Below are 27,590 nucleotides of genomic sequence, written 5' to 3'. Positions count from 1 at the left end.
GTCCGTTCTGGCGGGAAATCAAAGGTCACCTTTGCGGATGTGACGTAACCTTTTGACATTTGACACTTTTTGGCGGAAACTGTACGTCGTTCGCAAAGCTGAAGTCGACATTTCGCAGAGCCTGTGCATTTTAGAAAGCTCGACTTACGAAGCTAAATGAACGAAAGCCCGTGGTCGGAATGAAATATTCAAACTTGAATCCTTAATAAAAGGTTAACTTCGATTCAACATTAAGCTTACAAGTTCCTTGTAATGAAAATATCAAACCATTTCGACAGGATAATTTCGAAATTGATAAATTGGATGTTGATTGCTAAAGTTGGATGTTGATTGCTGAAGTTGGATGTTGAGAGGTAAAGTTGGATGTTGAGTGTTAAAGTTGGATGTTGAGTTCTAAAGTTGGATGTTGAGTGTTAAAGTTGGATGTTGATTGCTAAAAGGTTGAATGTTGAGTGCTAAAGTTGGATGTTGATGGCTAACGTTGGATGTTGAGTGCTAAAGTTGGATGTTGAGAGCTATAAAGTTGGATGTTGAGTGATATAAAGTTGGATGTTGAGAGCTAAAGTTAGATGTCGAGTGCTAAAGTTGATTTTTGGCGGGGATGGAACACCATAAAGATCTGCTGTTCATTGCCCAATGCCCAACTGGCACTTGTGCAGCATGCCTAGATCGGGTAAAGGGGTTATACTACATTGCTCTTCAAGAGAGACAGGACTGGCACGTACATATATTACAAAAAAGCGATCATATCTGTCCACAATTTGGAAAAAATTAAATAAGCGCCGCCCTCGAATAAGCGCCTCCCGTCTTCTAGTAAATTTGAAATAAGTGCCCTTGGCGCTAATTCGAGGATTTACGGTGGTTTGAAACACAGTAACCAGAGGCGGATCCAGACTTGCTTTTCTTCCTTCTGTGATTTGTTCAAAATAAGGGGGACCGGGATCCCCGTGCCCTCCCCTAGATCCGTCACTGGTAACGTCATATGAAAACCGGCAATACTCGAACTAATGTCTTTTCAACTGATTAGTATAAATTCTTGACTTAATTTACAGCTTCAATTGACGTTTTCTTTTATTCAAGCGAAAACCACTGCAATAAATGCAAAAATATCTTGAGTATGTTAGCCTCGAATATGTAATGTAATCGTGACGCCATAAAATCCTAGATATTCCGGGATTATTGAAGATGCACGCAACATGTAATGAACACCTGGAATATTCATGTCTGATTCGGAGAAAACGGCGGATGCTAAGAGGTCCGATGAAATTACTGTAGTCAGGCTTACTTCAGGGCTGGCGACGCGCGTCCGATCTGTATCTTTGGCGAATTCAAACTCGGGCCAGAATATTGGCTTGCAAATCTTGCAAGTTCTGTCATTGAAAAACATCAAACACAAATGAATGGAATTTCCGGTGACAATCTGGCGAGTATTGTATATGATACACGTTCAGGTCCATCTTTATTTCCCATTAAAGGAGCTCGGTCACGGTATTTTGAGGGTCTTTGAGTTCTTTTGGCCATGTACAAAATTACCTTTAAATTGAAGGAAACCGGAAAATGATAGTTTACTGAGATAGACCCCAAAGAGATATTAAGCAACAAGGATGGTAAGGGTGTTGAAGATTGACACAGATTCCAGACGACTAACTTTAAAAATTTAGGCTGAGTTTTCAAGATGTGTAAATCGTAACGTGGCTCGATCCTTTACTTAGCCTGCGTTGCAGATTTAACCCCATATACTGGCGGAATGTGGCGCATGCGACCCAGGCTACTTAAAGCTAGGCAGTAATAATCGGTTATTTATCCATACCACTTTTACTCATCTCCGACAAATGCCCTCGTCCTCCTAACCTTCGTGCCGACGGGTTCTATTTGTTTTGAAGTGAAGGCAGTAGTCTCTCCCCTCCCCAGTCGATACACAATGAGTGGTTAACTCTTAGCCGTACGGAAGAAGGAAAAATAACAGACCGTTCATACATGGCATCGTTTTGTTCACCGTTTTGAAAAAGTTACTGTTGAGTTAAAAATGTTAACCGTAGAAACATTTGAGTCGCGAAAGCGAGAGTTTTTAAGATATCTTATGAAGACTTATTTTGTCTCTTGTCTCACTATACTAGTAAGTTATATTAGTATAGTATAATTATTAGTTATATTATATTGTCTAATCTTTGGAATGCAAATTTCAGCTTAACACTAAAAGATATTATAGTTGGCATGGCGTTTTAAATAGAAATAATCTTCCAAATTATCTGATAATTCTTGGTAAACTTACTATATGTATGGAATTGTAGAAGAAACAAATCAGTCGCAAAGTTTAAACTGTTTCTACACAACACGAGTAGAAGCTAAGCGGGAGACAAATGTTTATCACAGGGGCAGAGCCAGGATTTTTCAAAGGGGGGGCTGGTCACACTGTGTCAAAGTGAGGGTACTCACCAGAACTTCATATCGTTTTCGCCACCTGTTGTAGGTACGAAAGTGGGGGGGGGGGGGGGGAGGCGAACTGTTCAAATCATTCAAAAAACAAGCATCAAATCATCGAAAAAATATTTTCACACCGAGCTCAATCCGTAAGGCAAGGAAAGCTTCTATCGTTTTAAAGGCAGAACAATTGATCGTGATGCATGGTCTTAACATCCGCGAAGAAACCTATTGGTTAATTTCCTGCTATTTATATGTTATTTCATTGTTTTAATTTACCTTATCATTAATTTACAATGTCAATCATCTAAGTTTTACGTATTTCCGGTACCGTGATCAGCAATGTAAAATTCCCGTTGTAATAAACTACATCTTATAAAAAAAGTAATAATCTTAGGTTTTATCGGTCTCTGTATTTATACTCTTCAAAAATATGCAGCCTGCGTTGTTTTTGGGGGAGGGGGGGGGGACGTAAGTGCTGTTCGCGTATCGCAGTGTCACAAGACGAGGAGAGTTGGAACGAGAGAACGATGGCGCGGAGGGAGCGGGGAAGATTTTTTCTTCCCTCTCCCTATCCTGCCCGGGGGGTACTCTACAATACTCTACACGGGGATCCAAGCTACACCCCGAGATCCAACCAGTTACTCTTTTGTATCCAATTTTGACAGAAAAGGTACCCCTTTCGTACACCATCAATTGAGAAAAGGTACCCTCCCCCCTTCACTTACTTTCATAACTGGTCCCTATCATGAATGAATCGCCAAAAAAGGAAGTCTTCTTGACATTTTTATGTCAGTGCTTAATAAATGGATTGAAACAGCCATAAGGTACGTCTTTTCTTACCCAGAGTCTTTGATCCCCTTGACCAGCGTTCGACAGGTTTGGGCAGGAAGGACAAAGATTCGAGGAAAGAGATTGTTCAGATTGCACGATATAAAGGATCTCGATTCGTAAACTGAAAGGCGGTGGGGGAAAACTCCCATATGAAAAGGTCAGGATGTTTGAGTTAAACCCGCAAAAGCTGACCAATATGGGTTTGACTCGAGCTTTTTGTGACCTAAAAAGGAATAGGCCCTATCACCAGTCGCTGTTCAGGAAAGGAGCCCTGCTAGTAGATCGGACTCAAGAGACCGTCGGAGATCGAGCCTAAAAGCGGAAATAAGAGCGTTTCAGTTTTATTATTATTTTTCAAGTGCGCCCTAAAAGATAATTATTTTGACAGCTGAAAATAGTGGCATTTCTCATGAACACCTTAAGTGAGACCAGAATCTTTGATTTATACCCCTGAGCGAGACGACCGGAATCCTCGACCCTTTCATGTCTCTCCCGGGCTGAAAGGGAACCTGCCACGCCTTGTGAAAAGCTCTAACCCCCTAAAGCGAATGGACAGGATTAGGTTTATGTTCGTCATCAGCCGGCATCCTGCATGGATTTATTCAAGAAGCGACACGGAAGTGTTTGGAAGTTAAATTAAAAAGTCAGCTTCTGCCGTACAGTTTCTTCTTCGAAGGTGTTGGGAGAAAAAAATGGACGAGAACCTTGATTCAGCTGAAACACCAGAAGTTGATTCAGTATTTCTGACAAGTAAACTTAAAAGGTAACAAGAAGATCTGTTAGATCTTATAACCGCGCTTTTAAAATTTAACTGTTTGCTTAGCACTACCGTCGGAACGGAGTGCACATTCCAAAGTAGTCATTGATGATTCTTTTCTTACTGTAGACATCACATCACTTGATCAACACAAACTGTATTATTGCACCATCAGTGGTAGCCATTGACAAATCTCCGATGACCTAATGGTCTTAATCTTTGTAGAACTTTCTTCGGGATATGTATGGGCATGAACGATATAAATGACACGATAATAACACTATTAACAACAGCTTTCTTTCTTAAAAGTCACGATTAAATTTAATTGGTGTTTTCCACGAGTAAAGGGCTAGTAAAGTAGTCACACAAGTCATATAATTTAATAATAAAACTCTATCCCGACCGATGTATCGATTTTGGTCGCTCCAGTGACCACAGATTGAAAACGTGACAGAAAATTGGCGTTACTTTCGATTCTCACCAAATTTGGACAGTGGGATGATCTCATCATTAGCCAATTATAGGCCATCTTTCAGCTCTTTTCGTCATATCCCCCCCACGGGAGAATTTTGTCAAGTTAGCTAATTTAGTATGCAAGCCAACGTAATGGCGGTCACCGTCGACGAAATGTTTATTTGCTCAAAAATTGCGGCCAAATCTTTCGGAGATAGAAGTCAAGACATTTGTAAGGATACAGAAAGTAATTTGGGACCAGTTGCTGGCTTCTAAGACTGAATTTATCCAGAAGTAAGCTGTATTTTCGTTTTCGTGCCGAAAGCCACGCGATGAATTAATATTATCGGCTTTTTCTGCTGTCTTGTTCTGTTTTTTCTCTTGGTCTTTTTTGTAGTCCGCCGAGGCCAGTCTTTCGTCTAAATCAGTTGAAAAAAGTTCGAAAAAGATGTTCCCATTCAAGTTTAAGCTCTCAGCCGATAATTCTGGAGTTTTTTGGCCGAAACGTCAGCTTTGTTATGTTCGTGTTTTTTGGTTGCTATGGGCGACCATGGCTTCCTTTGTTAGGTCAAGTCTATGGAGTGAGGTCACAAAAAATTCTAATTAATTCTGGTTTTGTTCGATTTCTATGAAATTTTAACACGATAAAGCTGGATTGTTAAGGAAAGATTTACCGCCTGCCAATGTGTGGTAGCTATTAACGCTTAAGTGATATATCGCTTCGAAATCAGGGTTTCGAAGAGATTTTTTTGCAACGTGTGGGTTCGGCGTGATTTTGTAATCGGAGGTTTTTGTTGACCCCGAAGGAAAAAATATCCGAAAAAGGGCATTTCATCGATGATTCAAACGAATATAAATATGTATATGTTCCGAGCGAAATTTCTGCTGAAAAAATATAATTTTTGACGAACGCTGGGTTTTTAATTTTTTTCCCGCGAAAGTCAGTATCGGAGATGAGATTTATTAATGTTTCAACAGCTTTTGGCGAGTAAACATCACAGGTTCCGTGACTCAAAATTTGGCCGAGTGAAAGCTTGGCTCTGGTCGCATACAAGACGAAAAAAAACCACGGGTAAACCATGAACCGCGCTCGGCCCATGGCCGCGCGGTTAATTATACATGTACTTCACACAAAACGTCTACAGAATGTTTTCAAAATATCCATTGTTGCAATGAATGACCTCGGGCTAACATCAAAGCAAACAAGTAACTGAACCCCGAAGTTAGACACTGAATTTGAGAAACCTCGCAAAAATGCTACCGATGTTCAATGGCGTAGGTGAGAAATACCAAACCTTATTCAATGAAAACAGTATTGGAATGTGTTAGTAAAACGGAAGGAGCTACGACAATCACTGCTGGTGACGTCAAAGGGCATTACAAAGGAAAAAAGCTGCAAATCACGCAACCACTGCATATAAAATATCGGCTCGGACACTCCGTACGAGTTTACGGTAAATTAGAACAGGAGACTGGTTGGCGAGCCCGTCAGAACTCAAAGGAGGTAAGCAAACTCAACTCTTGTTGATAGCGGTGATTCAAACCGAGTCTTTAAATCAATATTTAATTTAGCGTTGTCAAATCTTCTCTTTTCATATGCGAAGCGAGCTCGCTTCTCGTCGTATCAGTTTTAAATATGCGAAGAACGTTCTCGGTAAGGTACTCCAATCTCCAGTAATCTCGGAGTGTATAATTCTTTGGTGTTCATGTTTGTTTAACGAAGTTCGACTGAATCTTATATACACAAAGGATTGTGTTATTTATGAACCACAAACGCCAACAGGAATATTAAGTGCCGAATTCAATATTGTTTAGAGCGTGTACTATTTTGACGACCTACATCATGATAGGCATAGCGTGACAGGACCTCACTATTCACACTGAGCGCTTTTATCACCATAAAATACGTAAGTTGTTGACAGCTGACGCCGAAATGGCTAATCAGTGATTGTTGTTGAGCCGGCTCATTTTGTTAGCCTACACGTAAGCTATCATTTCGTGAGAGAAATTCCAGTCGAGTGGCACATAGCGTGAAAAGTTGCTGAGCCGAATCACCGTAAAATATGGGTCAGTAATGCGCAATAATGGCTGAGATTGAAACGAGAAGCCAGTCATTTATTTATTCGTAGGGATTCCAGAAATTGTTAATGACTTGGAAATTACCACTTCTCACGAATGTTTTTTTCACACTGATTGAGTTTTCCTGTGCAACATGTTTCCTTAATCACTCACGTCAAGATTTTTGCAACTTTATTGGGCTGTTATGGGTTTAGCTGATCATGATAAGTGCAATACATAAATAGAATAAGTGGAAACACCTATAAATAGACGACGAACAGTCCCTCCAACTTCTCGGTTGATCGAACCAAGGGCGAAATGAGTGCAAGCGTTCCCACAATGGAGGGGGAGGGGGTAAAAGTGGAGAGCTTTTAATTCGCTCTGCCCAATTATTTTGCGGCCAAAATACGGAAAAGTGCAATTCGCACTGGAAAGCTTGGTACGTTGGGGAAATGCGAGTGGAAAAATGGCCTCGCCAAAAACGTTTGTTGCAGTTATTAGCGGTTTGACATACAAACGAGGCGAAAGGGTCTATTCTGCCCTGTGCGAACCCTTTCGCCGCTATCGCATGCCTTGTAACCAAAGGAATATTTGACCGCAGACACAGCTATCACGCGTCTCGCTGCAAGAATTCGGGCTGCATATACCCTGCCAACCTCCTTGGTTTTCACAACAATTACTTGACGCTATTAAACATCGAAACAAACTACTAAAGAAAGCACGTAGGACGAAAACTGACAAAGACTGCGGGAGATTGTACAAAATAAGCAGGAACACAACATACTATAAAACTGATAAGATCTGCTAAAACCTATTTCTTTTAATAAAACTGCAATTAATGGCAATGTTAACAATCCAAGAATCTGCTGGGACCATCGAAACACGCTCATAAAGGAAAGAATCGTACAACAGCACATCACTCTTCAGGTTGAGAACAACGAGCTGACGTCTGATCCAAATAAGGTGGCTAAAGCATTCAATTCGGCTTTTGTGAGTATTGCGGAGAAGTACATTGACGTAAGCCTCCAGGGTACGCCTGATCTTCAGAAATTGAGGTCTTTTATTAGTAAGATGAAACCATCAGGCGAACTTTTTAACATACCACCGATAACGAGCTGCTTTGCTAAGGAGCAAATAAATTCGATGTCTACGACTAAAGCCAATGGTCTCGACAAAGTTCCGGTCAGACCCTTAAAACTTTGTGTCAATGAAATCGCCGATTCTTTGACCAGCATTGTCAATCTGAGTTTTGAAACTGCCACGTTTCCGGACATCTGGAAGATTGCTCGCGTAACTCCGATCTTCAAATCAAGTGATAAATTAGCAAAACTTAATAACCGACCGATCTCCGTTTTGCCTGTTATTTCAAAGATCTGTGAACGGCACGTCCATGTAACCTTTCTATCGTGGTCCAAAAATTTAGACTCCTTATAGAGAACCAATCTGCGTACTTGAAGAATCATTCCTGCATCACTGCTCTTATAGACATTACTGACACGCTACTTCTTAATATGGACAGGGGCGATGTAAATGGCGTTCTAATGCTGGACCTAAGCAAGGCCTTCGACCTTATTAATCACAATCTTCTTCTCAAGAAATTAGAAATCTACGGTTTAAGTGAGACAACACTTAGCTGGTTTAACTCGTATTTATGGATGAGAACGCAATCCGTAGCCGTAAACGGAACAACTTCTAATTTTCTTGATGTCTCACGTGGTGTCCCACAAGGGAGCATTCTGGGCCCCCTTCTCTTTATCACGTTTATGAATGACTTATCTTTTGAAATTGATGACCCCCAGAAATTAAAGAAGTTCGCGGACGATTCAACAATATTAGTTGCTCAGTGGCAGAACTTTAGAATATGTGAATCAGTAGTTGGCAAACTGTTTGAAACCCATTTCATCATGATAGAAAACCATGGAATGGCTTTGAATGTTGCTAAAACGGAATCCATGCCGGTTATCGCCTCTAAACCCTAACTGGCAAGTTTGCAAAGTCAAAGAATCCAGATCACTCACAATGGAACAGCGATAAAAAGTGTAGACAGTCACAAACTTCTCGGTCTTGTACTTGACGAACAGTTAACTTGGAATTTACACATTGAAGAAGTCTGTGGTGAAGTTCTGAAACGAATTAATCTACTAAAAGCTATCGAAACATATTTACCTCAGTGCGCGGGGCAGTCGTTTTACAAATCCCTAATCCAACCTATTTTTTACAATAACTGTCTAATTTCGTCATAACATTGTCAAAGTTTACTGCGGAACCACTCGCCCGCGGTTCGTGGTTCCACAGCCACATGTTATGACGCAATTTATCATCAATAAGAGGGCAGACGCATAAAAAATGACGTCAATTTGTTAAGTTGATTATGCATGTGTTATCTGGGGTGCGACATCGCAGTACAACCTCGATCGGATCTGAATCTTCTCCCACATATTTTATAAACCAGAATAACTGCTTAATTATAAGCCCTTAAAACTAAAATTAAGGGTGTTTTCATCGGCGTATACCTTAAGTTATAAGTTCGAAACTTTCTTACACCACTGTAAGAAAAAAAAACTCATGCCCCAGAAAATTGCCCAACCTCCCCCTCCCCACCCCACACTCTCCCCCCTCAAAAATATAATGGTCAGTCCCTTAGCTAAGGTCAGAAAGATTGCGGGAACGAGGAACAGTCTACGTTTTTTGTTCAAATCGAAATTCGGTAATACGTTCCCAGACAATTAAGTTTCGGTTTGGTGAGGGATGCTTTTCGATGCTATCGCTTGTGGTCATTTCGTCAAGAGAAATTTGGACCTTTTCGTCGCAAGAAATACGGTAGAATACTGTTTGGCACGCTGCCTAAAGAGATAGAGAATTAGTCATGGATAAGATCAAAATCTAGGACTGAATTCAAATGATCATATGGAAATTAATTTTTTTAAAGGTTCCTTACGCGTCCGGGTGAAATTTTATGTTGCAAAATAATAAGCATGTTCTAAAGAGGTCGTGTTAGGTTAAATTCAGCCAAAAGAAACTGTTGCTCTTTAATTCTGATCCGCCTATCGTTTTAGATCGTTTCAGAAATTTGATTTGAATTGTCTGAGAAACTACTGCTCTGTCCCGCCCCGACTGCCATGTCTCTGTCCATCATCTCGATGCGCGGAATTTCTACAGTACAGTCACGCACGTATGGTCCTTTCGAAATTGGGACATGGCAAGTTGCAGACTTCCGTGAACTGAATGTATAGTTATTATTAGGACTAGGTTTGAACCTCCAGAGCCAGAGAGGTAAAGTTCAGTCTTTCTATCTCAACTTTCACAAATACTGATAAAAATTGTCATAACAGAAGAGTCAGAAGAGCTATACAAGGTCAAGTAAGATGCAAAATTTAGTTCGAGTTCTTCGGGTTCGACAATTGTTTTCAGGGCTTTTTTCTCTGAGGTTCGTTAGGCTACCGAATGAGAATTTTTACTAATAGGCCACGTTTGATGAACTAATATTCTAACATGGCTTCGAGGCTTTCGGGACAAACGTCTACATTTGGTGGTGATTTCTTGTCTCCAAGTCTCTTTTGGGAATTGAGGGACAAAAGGAACTTAACAAATTTGCAATTCAACAATCAATCAATCTTTATTTGGTTCCTAAATTTACATTTTTACAATTAGACTTGTCCTGAAAGCCTCGGAGCCATGTCAGAATATATATCGAAGGTGGCCTATTAGGTCTAGATGGGGACCTTGTGATTTCATAGGGGTCCTTTAAATCCGAGCGAACTTATTCAGGGCAAAGATTGTTTTTGTTTGCCGTCCATTTCCGGCACCATTTTAATCAACTTTCTCGTCAATATTGGCCAGTCACGCTAGAAGGGTAAATGTCATCTAGGCACATCTTATTGCCGTTTGTACGTTATAAACGTTGAAAACGACGCCCGGACAAAAAAAATGTCTTAAACGTCCGGTATGAAACGGGAACATGTAAGTCACATAATTATTGACGGCCAAACAGAAAATCGTACAAAATAAAAAAAAACATACCGAGAACTCTTCTCTGGCGAAACTAAACACGACAGCTTCAATTTTAACTGACGACGTGAAAGTCCGCAGATTTCAAACGCCTTTGTCTAACAAATTAAAACTTGACAACTTTCTACAATGTTGTTAAATAAGGAGACATCCCATGTGTACAGTTTTTGGTGGTTTTCTAATTTTGTTCTGGATTCGACCATAGTTCAGTAACTATGATTCGACCTAAAAATTCTTGCCGTGCGACTCTATTTCCACCACCATAGCCTATAGTAAGAACAACACTTTGAGCTTATATTATAAGTTAATTTGGCTTAGGCAGTCTACAATGAAGTAGTGGCTTCGGATGAAAATATTCCATAAAAGAGCATTTCAAAGCTTTACAAGTTGCTATCAGCTGTCGATTTCTCGACAGACACAGTCTCTTGTTGAAACAATGAAAACACAAGAGAGGATGATGAATACTTGTATGGCAGGCACAGCTGAGTCAAATCATTCAATTTGCTCAGCTGTAAACAAAACAAGTAATATTGTAATTAAGTGCCTTTCTGGGCATAAGTGCTCTTGTCTTTTCTTCTTCTTTTCCCTTAAATTTAAATTAATATTTTTCATGAAAATATTGAAGGGGCACAGCCAGTGATAAAACACGGTAAAAATTTTAAAACGATCTCTGGCTGAAAAGATCAAAAAATTACAAGTTTTCTACTGCCTGAACTACAGTCTTCGAAGGCTAAAATGTGAATTACGAGAAACGAAGAAAAAGAAAAATATGGAATAAAAATGCGTGAAATTGCAAAATAAAAATGCAAATTATGAATCTTTGTTTAAATAATGTTGTATTGTCCAGCTAGTGGACATGAATTGTTGTCCGCAATATAACATTCTTTTTAATTTTTTAATCGTTTCAGCCAGATATCGTTTCAAAATTTGTACTAACTTTTTTTCAGTTAGCTACCTTATAGTATTTTTGATCATTAATTTATCCTCTCTTACTGTGTTTCTCAGAGCAAACACATAATAGCCAGGAATATGGGAGCAACAACTTCCAAGAAAAAATTTGAAGTGAAGCATGGCCACACAAAGAAGTCAATTGTTGGAAGCAAGAGAGAACTCACTCCCTGTAAGTGTAGTGTTTAAACATACATTAAAAATGCTCGTTCTCGAGTGTTCATTTTGTGTGTCTTTTTAATTTCATTGACCCCGCTATTCAGTCATTCGTTTATTTCATTGTTGCATTTGGTTTATTTATTTATTTTTTTTGTGTAATTTAGCATTAAGTACTCAATGACTGGCCCCAAGGAAAACAGCGATTTTCGTTACCCTCATTGAGGATCGAGGGGGAAACAAAACTCACTGTTCCCGTGGGGCCAGTCATTTTAATGACACTTAAAAGTGTCTTGCTATACCTCCTAACTCAAAAATAGAACAAACTGCAAAAACGTCATCTGCTTGAAGCCATCTTGCACAAAAATTGCCGCGGTTTTAACGTGCGCAACCTTATCACGTGCGAGTCTAAAGTTCAAGTAGTTGTTTCCGTAGGGGGTTAGTGAGTTTTGTTCCCCCTAGGGAGTTAGTGAGTTTTGACCCATGACATGTGACACGTTCTCCTCCAATCGGAAAACGCAGTTGAGTTGGGAGGTAAAACAATGTCTCATAACTCTTTTTAAAAGAACCTGGAAAGGCCGTGAAAATATAGCGAGGCCGCAAGATGAGCTGACATGCGGTGGGCGTGGCAAGTCGAGAGCCTCCTTTAATAATCTCCTGTCTTTATTAACTACAAGGTCAGCTCAGCAGACCGTTGTTGATAAAAAGAAAATTAACAACAAGGGATATGGTATTTATTTACCGGTGACCATAAAACCCTAAAACCCGGTTAAAACCTATCTTTTTGAAATAACTGCGGGACTGTCTTTTGTGCTTTGGACTCACAGGGGAAAATATGGGATTCCAACTTTTTCGTGAAAGGATGGGAGAAGAGCTATATCTGAAAAAAATGAAAGAGGCTGACGAGGTATGTGAAATGCACACCTGTTAGGTTGTTATAAATCCACGCTCTAAACTAGAAGTCTTCGGCATGTATATTCTGGACACTAGGATGAGACGCCTACTTCTTTCAAAGGAAACTGACTCCTCTACACGACTGTATCTGAAGATCTTAACGAAATCAGTTTTTGAACATTGTGAGGCGAATGCTTCCCCTCTTCTTGCCTGGTTTGTCTGATCCTCGCCCCCTCAGAACGGGTGGGTGAGTAGTAGAACTCTAACTGGCCACTAAGGAAGTGGACAATTTCTAACCTGCTTCTCGGAGAACGGATGAACTTTAGGTCTTGTAGAGAGGACGAGCTCCACACCTGTGGAGAGGACGGGCTGCAATTGACCTGTTGGAGAGCGGACGGCGGAACTCCACAACGAACCTTCCTACCCGTCCATCCCATCCTAAGTGTTTAAAGAATCTAGTGAGGTAATGTGCGAGTCATAATGACGTCAAATTGCTTGAAGATAATGCTGAAAAATAACAGCCGCAAAGGACTGAAGCATGTTTAAAATATACTGTCAAACTTTGTTAGCTTTGTCAAATTTCAGGTGGCTCTCTTAATGGGCAATAATGGAAACAAATTGACGTTTCCTCACTTTAGAACTCTTTGAGCAATTGGCGTTACATTAATTTCTCATATTTGTTTGTTTTAGCCTCCACCCAAAGCTGGTCCTCTCAGTGCTGCACAGATGGCCCGCTACGTCAAAAAGTATAAAAACCGTTTCGCTTTAAAATCGCTCGTGACTCGTCAACGCGGGACCCACGCTAGAGGTGTGGGGGCCGTAGGAACTGCAACAGTCCTCGACAACCCTCTCCTCCCGGAGCACGAATTCTTCACTGTAGGTCACGTGTTCCCACTCCGTCTCCGCCACTCTAATCTGGTCCGGTCCGATGACTCTCAGTTGGACGTAAGAGCGGTCTCTTTGAAGTTTGCCGACAGCGATTTCGATTCGCCGTTTGATTTGATGATGCATACGGGTGAAGAAGCTGCGTTTTGGAACATCTATAGTTTTGATAAGATGTTGACAGCTTTAGCGGGAGGCCCCAAAACTTTTAAAGCTTTCTGTCTCGAAGACCCTTGGAAGTAAGTTCGTAAGTTCGTTCCTTGTCTAAGGATAGTAATCAGTATACATGAAGTTACCGGGCAGTACTTCCCGAAGGCATTAGAGAACGTTTGCGGCGCGTTTCTTGAAAACCTTACCCCGTTTCAGATTCTTTCAAGCTAAAATAAAATTTACATTTTTTTACATTCTTATATACATTCTTAGATATTTTATAGTAGTAATATATTCTTAGGTAATTTGGTTTAATATTAATAATCAATTGCATATACATTTTTTTCTTTGTAATTTTGTTTTCTTGACGCACCTGTAAACTAGCTAAGTCTAGTCTAAAATAATTATGTAACTATCGATACCCCATTTCAGACCTGACCCGAAAATCAATACGCTATTTCAGAACACTGAAATTAGCTTGTACACTTCTCTAATACATGACCTTAACTAACCAGGAATGGCTTCAATTGGCGCATACTGTTTTTAGAAGCGTTTCAAATTTCTCGATTTTAACGGGGAGAAAATAGTATCATCTGAACAACACACTCAATTTCAGGTCAGAGTATCACAGAGTATCCAACTAAAATGCTGAACATTTTAACACTATCTCACACCAAAACGGCTCAAAAACCATGCCCTTTAGCGCCTTAATATACTTATATATCTTGTTTATAGAAATAACCCCGGAAAAGTTACAAGTTATCTAAAATAGTCAATTCGTGACATTTCATATTCAGATAATTTTTCACCCATCTGGAGTATTTGTTGTATTTGTTTCCAGTTACCACTGAAGGAAAGCTTTCAAAAGCTGAAACACCATGCATATGCTTTATTAGACTTCCAAGTCAAGAAACAAAATCGCCAAAACAATCTCAAATATTTGTGTTAATGCTCTCCTCCGTTTCATCATAGCTTCCACCTATCCATAGCTGTTTTTCGCCGAGCCCCTAAATCCTTTACTGACCAGCGGTACTACTCGTGGATGGCGTTTGAATACAAAGCAAAAGACGGTGTTTCCCGTTACGCCAAATTTCGCCTCGTTCCCGCGGACGGCAGGGAAGAAAGCGGCCTGCTGACAGAATATGACCAAAGGAAACCATGGTTAGTTCTGTAAATTAGTTATTGCGTTATGTTGTAATGTGAGTAAATCATCCAGCACTTTGCATATTCTGGTTTTGCACTGATAAGATGGGTCGGCATCGCATCCTTGTATACCTTGCCTGCAGCCGTCGCATCGTCCTTGCTGCGCTTGCGCGCAGGCTGAGGATTATAGAGCTCAAGCTGAGTCGTCCTCAGCCGTCTCAAGGGTCCATTAAATAGTTTCATCCAGACTCCCCCAACTGTCACCCAATCAATGGACCTCTCGTGAGAAGTCTGGAGACTAGTCAGGTGATCAAGCAAATTGGATCATTACGTAAAATAAACATAACCTTAATTTATACATGCATACCCTGGGCACTGAGAGAAACGCTCGAACCACCTTCCCCCGCCCCCCCCCCCCCCCCCCCACCTCCTCCCCCACTTCAAGCAGACACTCTCTGGGACCAGAAAAAGTTAGTGTTTCCATAAGAGAGATGCCTGTACTGGAAGGTTAAAATTAAATGCGGTGTTTCTTGGTGGATAACACCTTGACAAAGTGTCCGCTCACGGCCGGGTGGTGCCCATCTACGGGACAATCCTTTGGCAGAGTTTCGATCATCTTAGGGTACCGTGTTGTTCTTTTCCTGCTGTCTCTCGTTCTTGTAAAATCAAGAATACTGAGAGGTGAATATTTAAAACTGTGTCCAGTTACGGAACGATGAAACAACTTCTTTCTCGTGGGACACCAAAACTATTCTGTTACGTATAAATTCTAGTAAGTAGCTGCCACAATGTCTTTTCGGAAGATGACACGCGATCAATATAATCGACTTTTGGCGTTTTTCTTCCTATCCTGACAATATGGTGCAGGTATTGAGTGTTGAGTCAACCAAGGGATTCAAACGCCCCCGTGAAAAGGAAGTAAAATCAGTATGACTGAATAAACGTTCATTCTTTTAGGGCAAATGCTCGGTGGGAAGAAGATGAGCGACCCCAAAGTTACTTGATTCCTGAATTCAAGGAGCAGATATCCCGAGGTGCCATTAAATACAAGCTTCAGATACAACTGCATGAGATAAAACCAGAGGATTCCCACCTCATTCTTCACGCTGCCAGGGCCTGGGATGAAAAGAGTCATCCATGGTTGGACCTCGCTGACGTCACTGTAACGTCATTGTTAGATGTTAACATAGTAGAACTTACTCGTTGTTCAATGGATCACCGCCCTCCTTCAGTTGATATCCCCTCCGCAGAGACAATCTACGACTACAGTTCAATCCCCTACTTGCGGTCTAAAGTTTATCCCACCTCACGTATGATGAGCTCAAGCAAGCCGCGAGCGAAGGAGATTAAAGAACAAGCCACATCCGACGTCAGCTATTGCATCCGGGTTCGAACTGGTAACCGAAAAGGAGCTGGGACCGATGCCAGCGTGTCTTTAACGATAACGGGTGAGATAAATGACTTTTTCCAGTAAACTTCTTACCTAAGAAAGTGAGCACTTTCGGTTTGTTGACCAGGAAGTGCAAACAGAACGAGTATAACCCCAACCCCGAGGCGTTGACGTCATAATTATGTGAAGTGAGTCGACATGAGTTCACTACTGAATTAATTAATTGGGGATTCTTTAAGGACGTTCGCGTGAAAATTTTCCAACATTGATTATTTTTCTGAGACTTTTACCACTGTAAGATGATGAGTTAGTTATGTCAGAAATGTAAAAAAAATGGGGGATCAGCGACTTCGTTTTGGAGAGAACACGCCCGGAAGAACACCCTAAGTCTGAAAAAATCGGGCTTCGTTAGCGAATAAGGCCAAAGTGTCTGTAAGCCTAAAAATGTTGCAATTAGATCTCTGAAGTGAAATGTTCTCTGCCAAATATTGTTTAAGTGGACTTATTAAGTGAATTTAGACAGCTGATGAGGTTCCTTAAAGAACAAGTTCACATTTAGCGACCATAGTTTCACGCGCCTTGCAGCCACAAGATGACAGGATTCGATGTCCAGTGGACAGAAATCTTAAAATTTTTCTTAACTTCCCACATTGATTTTTTCGTTCATGTTTGGACAATGTGAAGATAATTGTAAATAAAATCTGTTTCTGGAAAGAAAAGTAGGGGTCACCCAATGTTCAAGATCGTTAAATCCAGGCAAAGCTATAGCAATGGTCATGTGCCCTATCATTGTTCATTCTATTACTTAGCGCGCGCTCTCATGCATGACGTGCCGAGTGAATTTGCGTGCGCAGTAAAGATGCGTAGAGACAATTAGCCCGAACGTCCTTAAAACTCTCTTCAAACCTTGTTTAGAAAATCAAAAAGGCTCCTTTAGGAGCCGCCAAATATCACAAAAGTTGACCGACAGAATTAGCTCTTAAATTGATATGCTCGTTGTAGAGGATTTCTTTTCAAAATTTCGGTCAGCTAAATAAGTTCCTATCTACCAAGAAATCTGAAATCAACAATCCGTTTATTGACTTCGCAATCACATTAGAACCGAAAGCGGAAATCCTCGACCCCACGAACCAAACGTTAAACTACCATCGATACATAATTACAGCAGCGATTTGTTGTTACCTCGATGTGATATTTTCTTTCGTTTTAAACGCTTGATTTGGTCAATCACGCTCAAAGACGGGAGTATAGATGGCACAGTGGTGAGAGCGCTAGCCTCCCACCAATGTGGCCTGGGTTCCAATCCAGCCCGGTCCCACTGATGTAGGTTGAGTTTGTTGGTGGTTCTCGCCTCTCTCGGAGGGTTTTTCTCAGGGTTCTCTAGTTTCCTCCACAACCGAGCAACATGTCAAAAATCCAATTCGACCAGGTTAAAGGACCTGCATGAAAGCCAGCTAAGATTGATGTGGCTTCGTCCCCAAATATAAATATTGTAATCTGATTTTGGCACTAGCCCCCAGTTGATGTTTTGTTTTGTTTTTCGGCGTCATTTAAAAAACCAGCCGCAGCAATAGCCTCGCGGTGATATTTTCTTTCAGTAAAACAGGTGTCGCTCACGTTTTTAAAGAACGAGGTATAAATGTATATTTGCGTTGATATTTTCTTGTGCTATTAAAGCGTCATTTGCGTCATTTGCGTCATTTTCCACTTTGCGAATGGAAGGTCCGTAAAGCGGAAAACTGTGACCGAGGTTTTGAAAATATTGTCGTATACATGCATATTTCAGATATTTTCCTTGGTTGTTGCTGCAGTATCCCTCGATCGATATTTTCTTTCGCTTTAAACACGCCATATTGTTGCTCACGCTTAAAGAACGATGTATACATGTATACTTTCCTTGTTTATTGTTCGTACACTGAATAAATATTTTAATGTGATGGAAGTCGTTTACTCTTTTTCTAGGGACCAAGGCACGAACCAAGCCAGTCGTCTTGGACAAATGGTTTCACAACAATTTTGAGAAAGGCCAGGAAGATACATATGTCATCGAGGAAGTGGATGTGGGTGAACCTCTGATGATAAAGTTGGAGAATGACCAAGGTGGCTTGTTTCATCGCTCCAGTGACTGGTTCGTAGACAAAGTCGTGATAAGCTGCACTTCGGACAATCAAGTAATGTATGAATTTCCTTGCTACGGCTGGGTGAAGCAAGAAGCTGTTTTCTTTGAAGGAAAAGGTAGGAAAGTGCTATGAAAAGGTCTATGGCAGTCACCTATTTGAGTTTTTCGCTTAAAGGGTCCTAAAAAGATTATCACCAAAAAGCTATGAATAGAGTTAAAAAGGATCAGTCCCATGCATACAGCCGGAGATTGTCCCGGTTCTGTAGTATGCGATTAGTAGTATTTCTACTCCTCCCTGGATGGGATGCTAGTCCATCGCAGGGTTACCACCCACACCCAGCATTAAAACGCCAGCGCCCATTTATACACCTCCGTGGATCGAAGTACCGTGAGAGTTAAGTGCCTTTCCCAAAAACACAACGCCTTGACCCCGACCAGAGGCCCGTCTCTCGAAAGCCCCGGAGACTTTTCGGGCCCATAAAGCCATTTTTAGGTCATCTGTATCTTCAAACAGAGAGGTGTATTCGAGGGTGTTGGCGTTGGTTAGACATCCAATACATCCAATAACTCCAGGGCTGTACATTTGTTGTAGCTCAGTAGACACTTGCTGTTTGTCTTTGTCACAAGAAAATCGTCAGATTTTGAAGTTGTGTCTGATTTAATCTTGGCGGTGAATTGTCCTAACAGTTCATGTGGCTGAAGCTACGACAATCGAGATAAATCAGCAAAGTATCGAGGCTTGGATGGGCATATTTTACATAAAAACCAACACTGGAGGCAATGAAAGTCCCAATCACTAGTACTGATTGATTGTTTATTTCATGCCAACGTCAATGATTCTCGTAAACTAAAAATAATTACATAACTAAAATATCTACTATGAACATGTAAAGGGAATAACTAAAGGTAATTACTATGAAATGCAGGATAATACGAGGAAACAACAGCGATTAACAAAGAAAAATCTCTGTACAAAATTCATATTGGGGGCGGAACCCACAAATACAACACGAAGAAAGAAAATACATGTTCCTCGTGAAAACAAACACACAAGTAACAAATAATCCTAGTATGAAAGCCACAACCTATTCAATTTACTTTAAGTCAGAAACCCAGCCAGTGGCACAAAGATCTCTTTGTCTTTCTTTTCTATTTTGTTGCTATTCTTTTATAGTTGCCTTGCTCACCAGGTTTTTATTGTTATATTATATTGTAGCCAAACTGATCACAGATGATCAGCCCGAAGCTGTGAAGAAGCAACGAGTCGTGGAGATCCAACAGAGGAAAGAGATCTACAAATGGGGAGACGATCCTAATTTTATGGGACTACCAGGATTTATCAAGTCTGAAAGCGTCAAGACGCTTCCTAAAGACATCCGCTTTACAGAAGAAGCAATCGATGACCTTTATACAGCCAAACGTAAAGCACTGGTCAACCTTGGAATGGTAAAACTACTGAATATGTTTGACTCCTGGGAAGACTTCAATGATTACAAAAAGGTAATTTCACGATGCTCGTAGAGTTCACTTCTCAGAGTTGGCAACGAGCAGTTCGGTCAATGCCATGCACTCGGTGAGAGAACCGGTAAAGGTTTGATCGTCTGGGTGGTATAATTTCTAGTATATCATGATACCAAAGAAAACTCTTAAATTGAATTATCCAATATGCAGTTTTTAATAAAGAATATTATAACATACCTAGCGAAGACCCGGGGGGCACTCTGAAATAAAAAGGGCGGGGGCGTCGGAAATTTTGAAAAGAACCCCTAAGAGGTACCAAGATCCTGATTTGTGGGCGTGGCTTGAATTTCCTTTCTCCCCTAAGAGGAATCAATTCTTGCATAACAGATTATCTCCTGTCATATTTTTTTCGGCTCAATACCCTAAAAGGTACAGCAAAAGCTCCCGCCGTCGACCTTTTGAGGATGAACACCCTACGAGATACCAAAACAGCTTTTTTTAACTCCTAAAAGGTATGACGAGCACCCCCCCCCCCGTCCTTTTTATATGAGCAGCTCTTACGCTCCTTTTATGCTCTCCAAACTTTCCGCTAGCGTCATATGTGGATGATGCTCGCTAAAAAGCATGAATCAGTTGTGAACAAAATCATATAACTAATACAATTAAACTTTCCGAGTAGATAAAGAATAACGCGCATAAGCTGGGGTTATCACCTGACCCTTCATTCAAGAGAGCGAGGGTCTAAACGTCTAAACGTTGAGAATCTGAATGGAGTCTCTAAGCTATTTACGTTCGATGACTGATAAGCATAATCTGACTAAGGAAATGTAGACGAGATAGATGAATCAATCAAGTACTACTGCCACAACTAACCTTAAAAGTGACCAAGCATTAAAACAACGTTTTGCAGTAAGTGATATATTTCTGGTTAGATAGCGGTATGGAATAAATTGCTTATGATCAATTCCTTTTTACCACTGGCTGAAATTTATATGAAGCTATGTTAATCTAAATATGATAAGCTATACTTGCCGGCTGAATTAGAACATCAAATTATGTTTTAGAATTAACTCACAATTCTGATGCAGGCATTTGTGTCGTTCGTTGGTGATGTTCCAGTGGCGTCTAATCACTGGCAGGATGACCGTTTCTATGGATCGCATTTCTTGAATGGCTGTAACCCTGACACGATGAAACGATGCACGAAGCTGCCTTCCAACTTCCCCGTCACACAGGAGCTGGTCGGCAACCTTCTAGATGAGGGTGATACGCTCGAGAACGCAATAAAGGTATTGTCAGGAGAGCCTCTAAGGCAATTCATCTTTAATTGTTGCACACACGAATACCTAGCGGTATTGTGGAAATCCCTGACACTTCCAAAAGCAGGAGAGTCATAGCTATTCGACGTTCGCAAGAGTATTAGTAGTAAAGACGATATTCCAAAATAGAATTGGTTAAAATTTCATTATCATATCTCTCGGTTACTACGCGCGCTGTGATTGGTCAATTTAGCGGGCGGTATTATGCTCTACGGCCCGCTAACATTTAGAGATGTTTTTGTTTCCAATATGTCTCTTGATTTATCGTCACGTTTCCTTAACGTCCATTGCAAATAGAACTTGTGTATTAAAACGTGCCATCCAATTAACAACGATTTCCAATTGACTAGTTTTACTTCCGATGTACGCCAGTCTTTTGAAGCGTAACATGAAATCGTTTCCCGAAACTGTCAGACACGAAGTAGAAATATAACAGATACCGTTTTAACCTCGTTTTTCCCCTCGGTTAGTAACTTGCTTTATGGACCGAGAAGATGAGGTTAGTAAGAGGTATTTATTTCATCAGGATGGCCGAGTGTACATGGTTGATTACGAAATTCTTGACGACATTCCACACTATGGTCAAAATGACAAGAAGTTGGAGAGGCGCTACACATGCGCAGGATTGGGCTTGTTCTACGTCAAGGGCAGTGGAGATATAGTACCTATAGCTATTCAGTTTCATCAAGTACCGAGTGACACCAATCCGATATGGACCCCGAATGACTCTGAGCTAGACTGGACGTACGCCAAGATGTGGCTTCGTAATGCGGACACGCAGTGGCATCAAGTAAGTACACGAGCCCTCATATCATTCAGGTTGAGCGGGGGAGGGGGGGTACTTGGCAAAGTTTTATACGGCCTTGCCCATTTGTCTACCGTTTTGACAGGTACCCCTTTCGTACATCTTTAATTGAAAAAAAATGTACCTCGTTCAAATACTTTCATAACTGGCCTGTAATGGGAATACATCGCCAAAAAAGGAAGTCATTTTGTCATTTTCATGTAGTGCCTGATAAATGAAATGATATAGCCATTTTTATTATCTGTCTGTTCGAAAGATTTTAATAAAACGCCCTTTAAAATAAGAAAATGACAGATTTGCCTATCCTTTCTGTTTCATATACCTCAACTTGTGCAATCTCTACCCTTTTATATGCCTGACGCCTGAAAACGGTGCCCCTTTCAGGCGAAGCGGAGTATCCCCGGGTCCTATCAGTGGCTGACAGATTCCCGGTGGAACACTTTGCTATTCATCAACTTGAAGTTAATAAAGTCCTATTTGCTTTTTGCCATGGCACCTGGTAGTAATTTGCCGGGCCACGTTGATAAGGAAAGGTGAATTAACACCCGTAGCGAGCTTGTAAATCTGACTTTTCCTGCATTAGTCCTTGGTCAGAGAGCAAAGTGGGGGATTGTGTGGGTTTGTATAGCCGAGCTGGCAGTGACGCTACTGGAGGAAGCTTGGCAACAGGGAATGAATAAAGGAATAAACTAAATGAGAAAGTTTTATTGATCCATGTGAAGCCACGGTACCAAGCAGTTTTAACAATTTAGTTGTGAAGAGGGATAAAACAGAAAACCTAGAAAAAGACTTCCGATTCCCATTCATAAAATTGGTATTAGGGTTATCGGTCAGGGAGAAATTTACTGAAATCGTATGTTTCTCTTGTAACAACAGATGATCACGCATCTTCTTCGTACTCATCTTTTTATGGAGCCAATCGCTCTTGCCTGCAGAAGACAGCTACCCTCCCTCCACCCTCTGTGGAAATTATTGTCACCTCACGTGCGGGGAGTTATGGCCATCAACACTCTTGGAAGAGAACGATTGATTCCTGCTGGGGGCGTGGCAGACAACACACTTAGCCTCGGAGGCGGAGGTAAGACGTCAGCTTTTGACGCAGTCGCTTCTCTCTCGTAGATTTTCTGTTGAAAAATAGACTATGTATAGTACACTAACATCCGATCTGTAAAAATGGGATGTTGAAAGCTATCGAACTGAAACGCGAGGTAACCTTAGCGCATTAATTGCATGTTCCAGCATCATTTACCGATTTTAAAGGTTAGAGTACCAAAGGTGTGTATCTAGGTGTGTATAGGCACGCCTCACTCCGCTTGAGTACGAGACTTTGTTAACTCAAAAGTTCCAAGTATTTCATATACCACAATTCTATCGCCTTCATTCGCAGGTCACATTGTACTCATGAAGAAGTACTACAGGAATATGAGTTGGTCATCGTATGACCTTCCAAAAGTGCTTGAGGAAAGAGGGGTTCATGATGCAAAGAAACTGCCAGGCTTCCACTATCGCGACGACGCCATTAAACTGTGGCAGGCTATCGGAGAATACATCACAGACATTCTGGCCATTTACTATCATTCTGACGAAAAAGTTCAAAGCGTAAGTAAAGTGCCGTGCTCGTTTTCACTTCCTGTAAATCCTTACCCACCACTCTATTAAGGATTATTAGATATCTGTACATCTCTTTTGCTGTTTTGTGATGTAAGCACTCTAGTCTACTGGTAATGATTAGTTTAACTTTTTTTATTTCTATCATTATGTGTGTGTCTATGTTTGTTTGTTTGTTTCTGTCCCTGACCTAGACATGTAAACATCTTTTCTTTTAACTAGCTGACTGGCATTTTTAACTCCTACGTTATTTCGGGTAGTCAGCACCCCTATCATTTTTGTTTTTAATTCATAATATTGTAATAGATTATTCTGGGGCGAAATAAAAGTTGTTGTTGTTGTTGTTGTTTTTGTTGTTCTCCCTTTATTCCTTGTCAATAACTTACATGCCTTTTTTTAATCATATACAGGATACAGAGCTGCAGGCGTGGATCCTGGATCTTCACGACAATGGCTATCCAGTCCGTGAAGGAGAGACGGATCACGGCTTCCCGTCATCAGTTGCGAGCATTGAACAACTTACCCACCTGCTGACCATCACCATCTTTACGTGCGCCTGTCAGCATGCAGCGGTTAACTTCTCTCAGATGGATACATTCGGTTTCCCGCCAAATTCTCCGGCCCTCATGCGACAGCCGCCTCCCACCAAGAAGGACTCTGTGACCATGAAAGACGTCATGAAGTGTCTGCCGACCAAGCACCAGGCTGGAGTTACTATAGCAACGGTGTATGATTTGACTCGCATCTTTCCGGATGAGGTGAATTGAACGTCATTGTAATATTTTTGATAGAATAGTAGAGAGAATCATAGCCAGGTTGTAAAACTTGTTTAAGATATATTCAAAAATGTGTACAAAGATCTATGAAAAAAATAATAACTTAGTGTCAAGGGTATTTAGCACTGTTGTGCTAATTGGTGACATTATAAATAATGAAAAAAATATTGTAAAAAGAACGTAAATTATTAAGAATCCTTACTGGATAATTTAGTGGCGAACCGACTGTCCAGTAGGTTTGTCTTCCTACTCATCTGGTCGTATTAATGTACGTCTACCTGGTTAACTAACAATATGACTGGTGGAATTGGTAGGACAACTGAAACACAAAAATAAGATATTTTACGATAACTACAGAAATTCTCGCACGCTCATTGGCTAATTTTCATTGCCAATAAGCGGACAGACACATGAATTTACAATTTATGCGATGTTCACGCAACAAGCGAGAGCCGACTGTATGACAATATTGTCAAAATAGTCTGCGGATCCACTCGGCTATCGCCCCTGGATCCATAGCTTCTTTGACAATGTTATGACGAAATTCATGATCAAAAACAGAACAGACGCATGAAAAACTGACGTCAATTTGTTAAATCATATAAAAGGACAATTATGGGTCAGTCACACCTTATTATGTTTTGACATACTAGTCTTCTAAATAGCTGACTTAGGTGTCAAGTATTGAACTACTTGACTGATCGGTCAACGACTTGTTATCAACACTTATTTCCATAATGTGGCTAGTCAAAGGAGTAAGTTCCCAGACTAATAATATTTGGGTATTGTATACATTAATACTTATGTAATTCACTCGTTTAATGTTGTATTTTTTTCCCACAGCGATTTCTGGGCGATTACTCAGATGGGTTATTCCACGATGCACCAGCTCTCGAAGCCATTCTACGTTTCCAAGGAAAGCTCAACGAAATTTCCATGGCAATAAAAGAGCGAAATAAAGACCTGGAAGTACCTTACAAATACCTGCTGCCTGAAAGAACACCAAACAGCATCGCAATATAGACACGTACAATTATACGCAACGTAGAAAAATCTGGAAAACAGCCTGAAAATACTTATTATTCCACACGCGCGCGTTGGATTTGAGATGCGCGCGCGTAGTGCGCGCGTAGAGCGTAGCCCCGAGTTGGCTATCTATCATCTCATATCCAACAAGCGCGAGTGGAATAATTTTTCCAGTAAAAACGCCCCCAAAATATGGAAAACTAAAATAGAATAAAAATAAAAACGCCCAAAAACTTACGCATGGGCTTACCATATTTTCAGAGCATGGCCTAATTGCTCATATATCATGATGGCTATGCAAATGAAAACTTTTGAATTGCATTATCCAACGATCCAGTTTTTAATTAAAATTACTTATTTGATTTGAGTCCGAGCACAGCCCTTTACCTGATAGGTTGTTCCTTAAAGCTGGCTTGATCTGTTCTTGAAGGTTTAAGAAAGCTCGCATAGTCTTTCCAAAAAAAGTAATCAAATAAGTAATTTAAAAAATGTAGGAGAAGTAAGCCAAAAAGGGGGGTTTATCGCTTAGAATCTCGAAAGCTTTAAACAATCGGCAAAAAAAAACTATTAAAACGTTTCTCTTAAAGTGCTTTTTGGATTAGATTACAATATAACGACGTCTGTATTCCAACATCTTGTTAAGGCTAGAGTTACTCACCCATTTAACACCTTATTGGTCCATATTGCATATCCTAGTTAACATTTATATTGAATATTTAATTCAGTTATTCAAGTTTTTGTAGGCATTTAAAGATTAGCTTTACCAACGCAAATTGCGTTTTTCCCCACGGATACCTATCAAGTATTTTTCTTTTGTACTCTTGTACAAGTTTCCTTAAACATAATGCATGTTTTTGTATCCGGATATTCAGCGGAATAAATTATGAATAAATAACAGGCTAGTTTATGTTTTGTTTTATGATCAAATAAAATGATGGCCACAATGAGTCCCTTGGCGTATAAACAGCACAGGAATGTTCTCTTTTCGTCATTTGTTCAAAGCCCACCTCAATTGTCAGCCAAACTTCTCCTCAAAATTCCCTCTATTATGGCCCTCTTGAAAGTGCAGTTGAACGTTTTCGCTCCGACGCGCAAATTCAATGTTAGCAAAAAAAAAAAAAGTTCTTATTATAGGCTCGGTCAAACAAGACTAAGATAGTAGTGAAGTTGAGAGTGTTGGAAGACAGTTTTGCTCTACCCTTTTCTTCTCTTACAAGGTCCATCTTTAGAGCGTAGTCCTAAGAGCCGGAGAGGTCGGAGAGCTTGTTGGTTCAAATTCTATAAGAGTAAACGACAGGGGATAAATTGGTACAAAACCATTTCAGCATTTATAGGCCATGGTGACATCTCAGTAAACGAAGCGATCTTTTATAAGTAATAACCAGGCATATACTTGGTTTTGATGCCAAATTTAAAACGTTTGGCAGACCTCTCCAATTTTTCCCTTTGTGTTCTAAAAACTAACACTAAATCACTTGAAACTAGTTACAATTTGCTCCCCTTAACCAGGACTTCAAGGAGCTCAGTCACGGTATTTTGAGTTATTTTGACTACGTACAAAATTACCTTTAAATTGAAGGAAACCTGAAAATAGCAGTTTACTGAGATGGAAAAATACCAAATAATAATAAAACATGGAGGAACAAGGATGGTTAAGGATGGAGAAGATTGGCACGGATTACAAACGAAAAACTTGAAAATTTTGGGCTACACTTTTCAAGATGCAAAACCGTGACGTTGCTCCTCTAACTTAACTGATAATCACTTCACTGTCCTATGTGCATTTGGTAAACAATGTACGAGCGAAAGCTCGTTGGTGTAATTTCATTACCGGGTGGCAAAGGGTGACACATGATGAGGGCAAAACTTAGCGTGTGACGTGCGAAAAGCAACTTAAAAAACATACGTGATTCGTGATTTTGTGGAAAAAAAGTAATTGTTAAAAGTAGCTAAAAGGACCTGTGACGCGTGAATGTTGTTAACATTTGTGCGTGGAACGGGATCACAACCCCCATCCCACGTCATTACTGACAATTGCATACGTGACATCATCATCAGTGAAGTAAGGAATGTCACGCTTTGACCGATAGACTGCCTCACGATAGACTACCACGGTGACTTATAGACCACCACAGTGTTGCGCTCACCTCACGAACGCTTCAGTGTTAGGGCAGATGGTATTTTCAAAAGAAAATACTCACTGTGCGAATGTAGTGGGTTGTTGAGCTTAGGCATAGGAATTTTAATAGGAATTAATTAACAAGATCATGGTCTGTGTTATTTCATTAACTTAACCACGAATGCATGTAACCAGTCCTTGGACTGACAGATTTCCACAATGTCATATTTTCTCCTGTGCGGACTTTTTAGTGTCGTGGATAC

The 27,590-nt window shown here is 40.5% G+C and overlaps 1 protein-coding gene across 1 annotated transcript; it reads left to right on the top strand.

The window, feature by feature from the left end:
- Positions 1-4,012: 4,012 nt before the first annotated feature.
- On the top strand, positions 4,013-27,286 carry LOC145465348 (allene oxide synthase-lipoxygenase protein-like). Its single transcript, XM_081449125.1, has 14 exons — positions 4,013-5,969; positions 11,537-11,651; positions 12,463-12,542; positions 13,220-13,650; positions 14,534-14,722; positions 15,662-16,152; positions 18,057-18,329; positions 19,430-19,713; positions 20,763-20,963; positions 21,520-21,783; positions 22,675-22,876; positions 23,186-23,397; positions 23,817-24,164; positions 25,026-27,286. Exons 1-14 carry the CDS (start codon positions 5,769-5,771, stop codon positions 25,203-25,205), a joined length of 3,471 nt encoding a protein of 1,156 aa, XP_081305251.1. The 5' UTR covers positions 4,013-5,768; the 3' UTR covers positions 25,206-27,286.
- Positions 27,287-27,590: the final 304 nt, after the last annotated feature.

Source organism: Orbicella franksi, chromosome 13 (assembly GCF_964199315.1).
Source record: "Orbicella franksi chromosome 13, jaOrbFran1.1, whole genome shotgun sequence".
NCBI classification, from domain to species: domain Eukaryota; kingdom Metazoa; phylum Cnidaria; class Anthozoa; order Scleractinia; family Merulinidae; genus Orbicella; species Orbicella franksi.
Note: the sequence above shows the minus strand (reverse complement) of the source record. Positions and strands in the feature narration are given on the sequence as shown.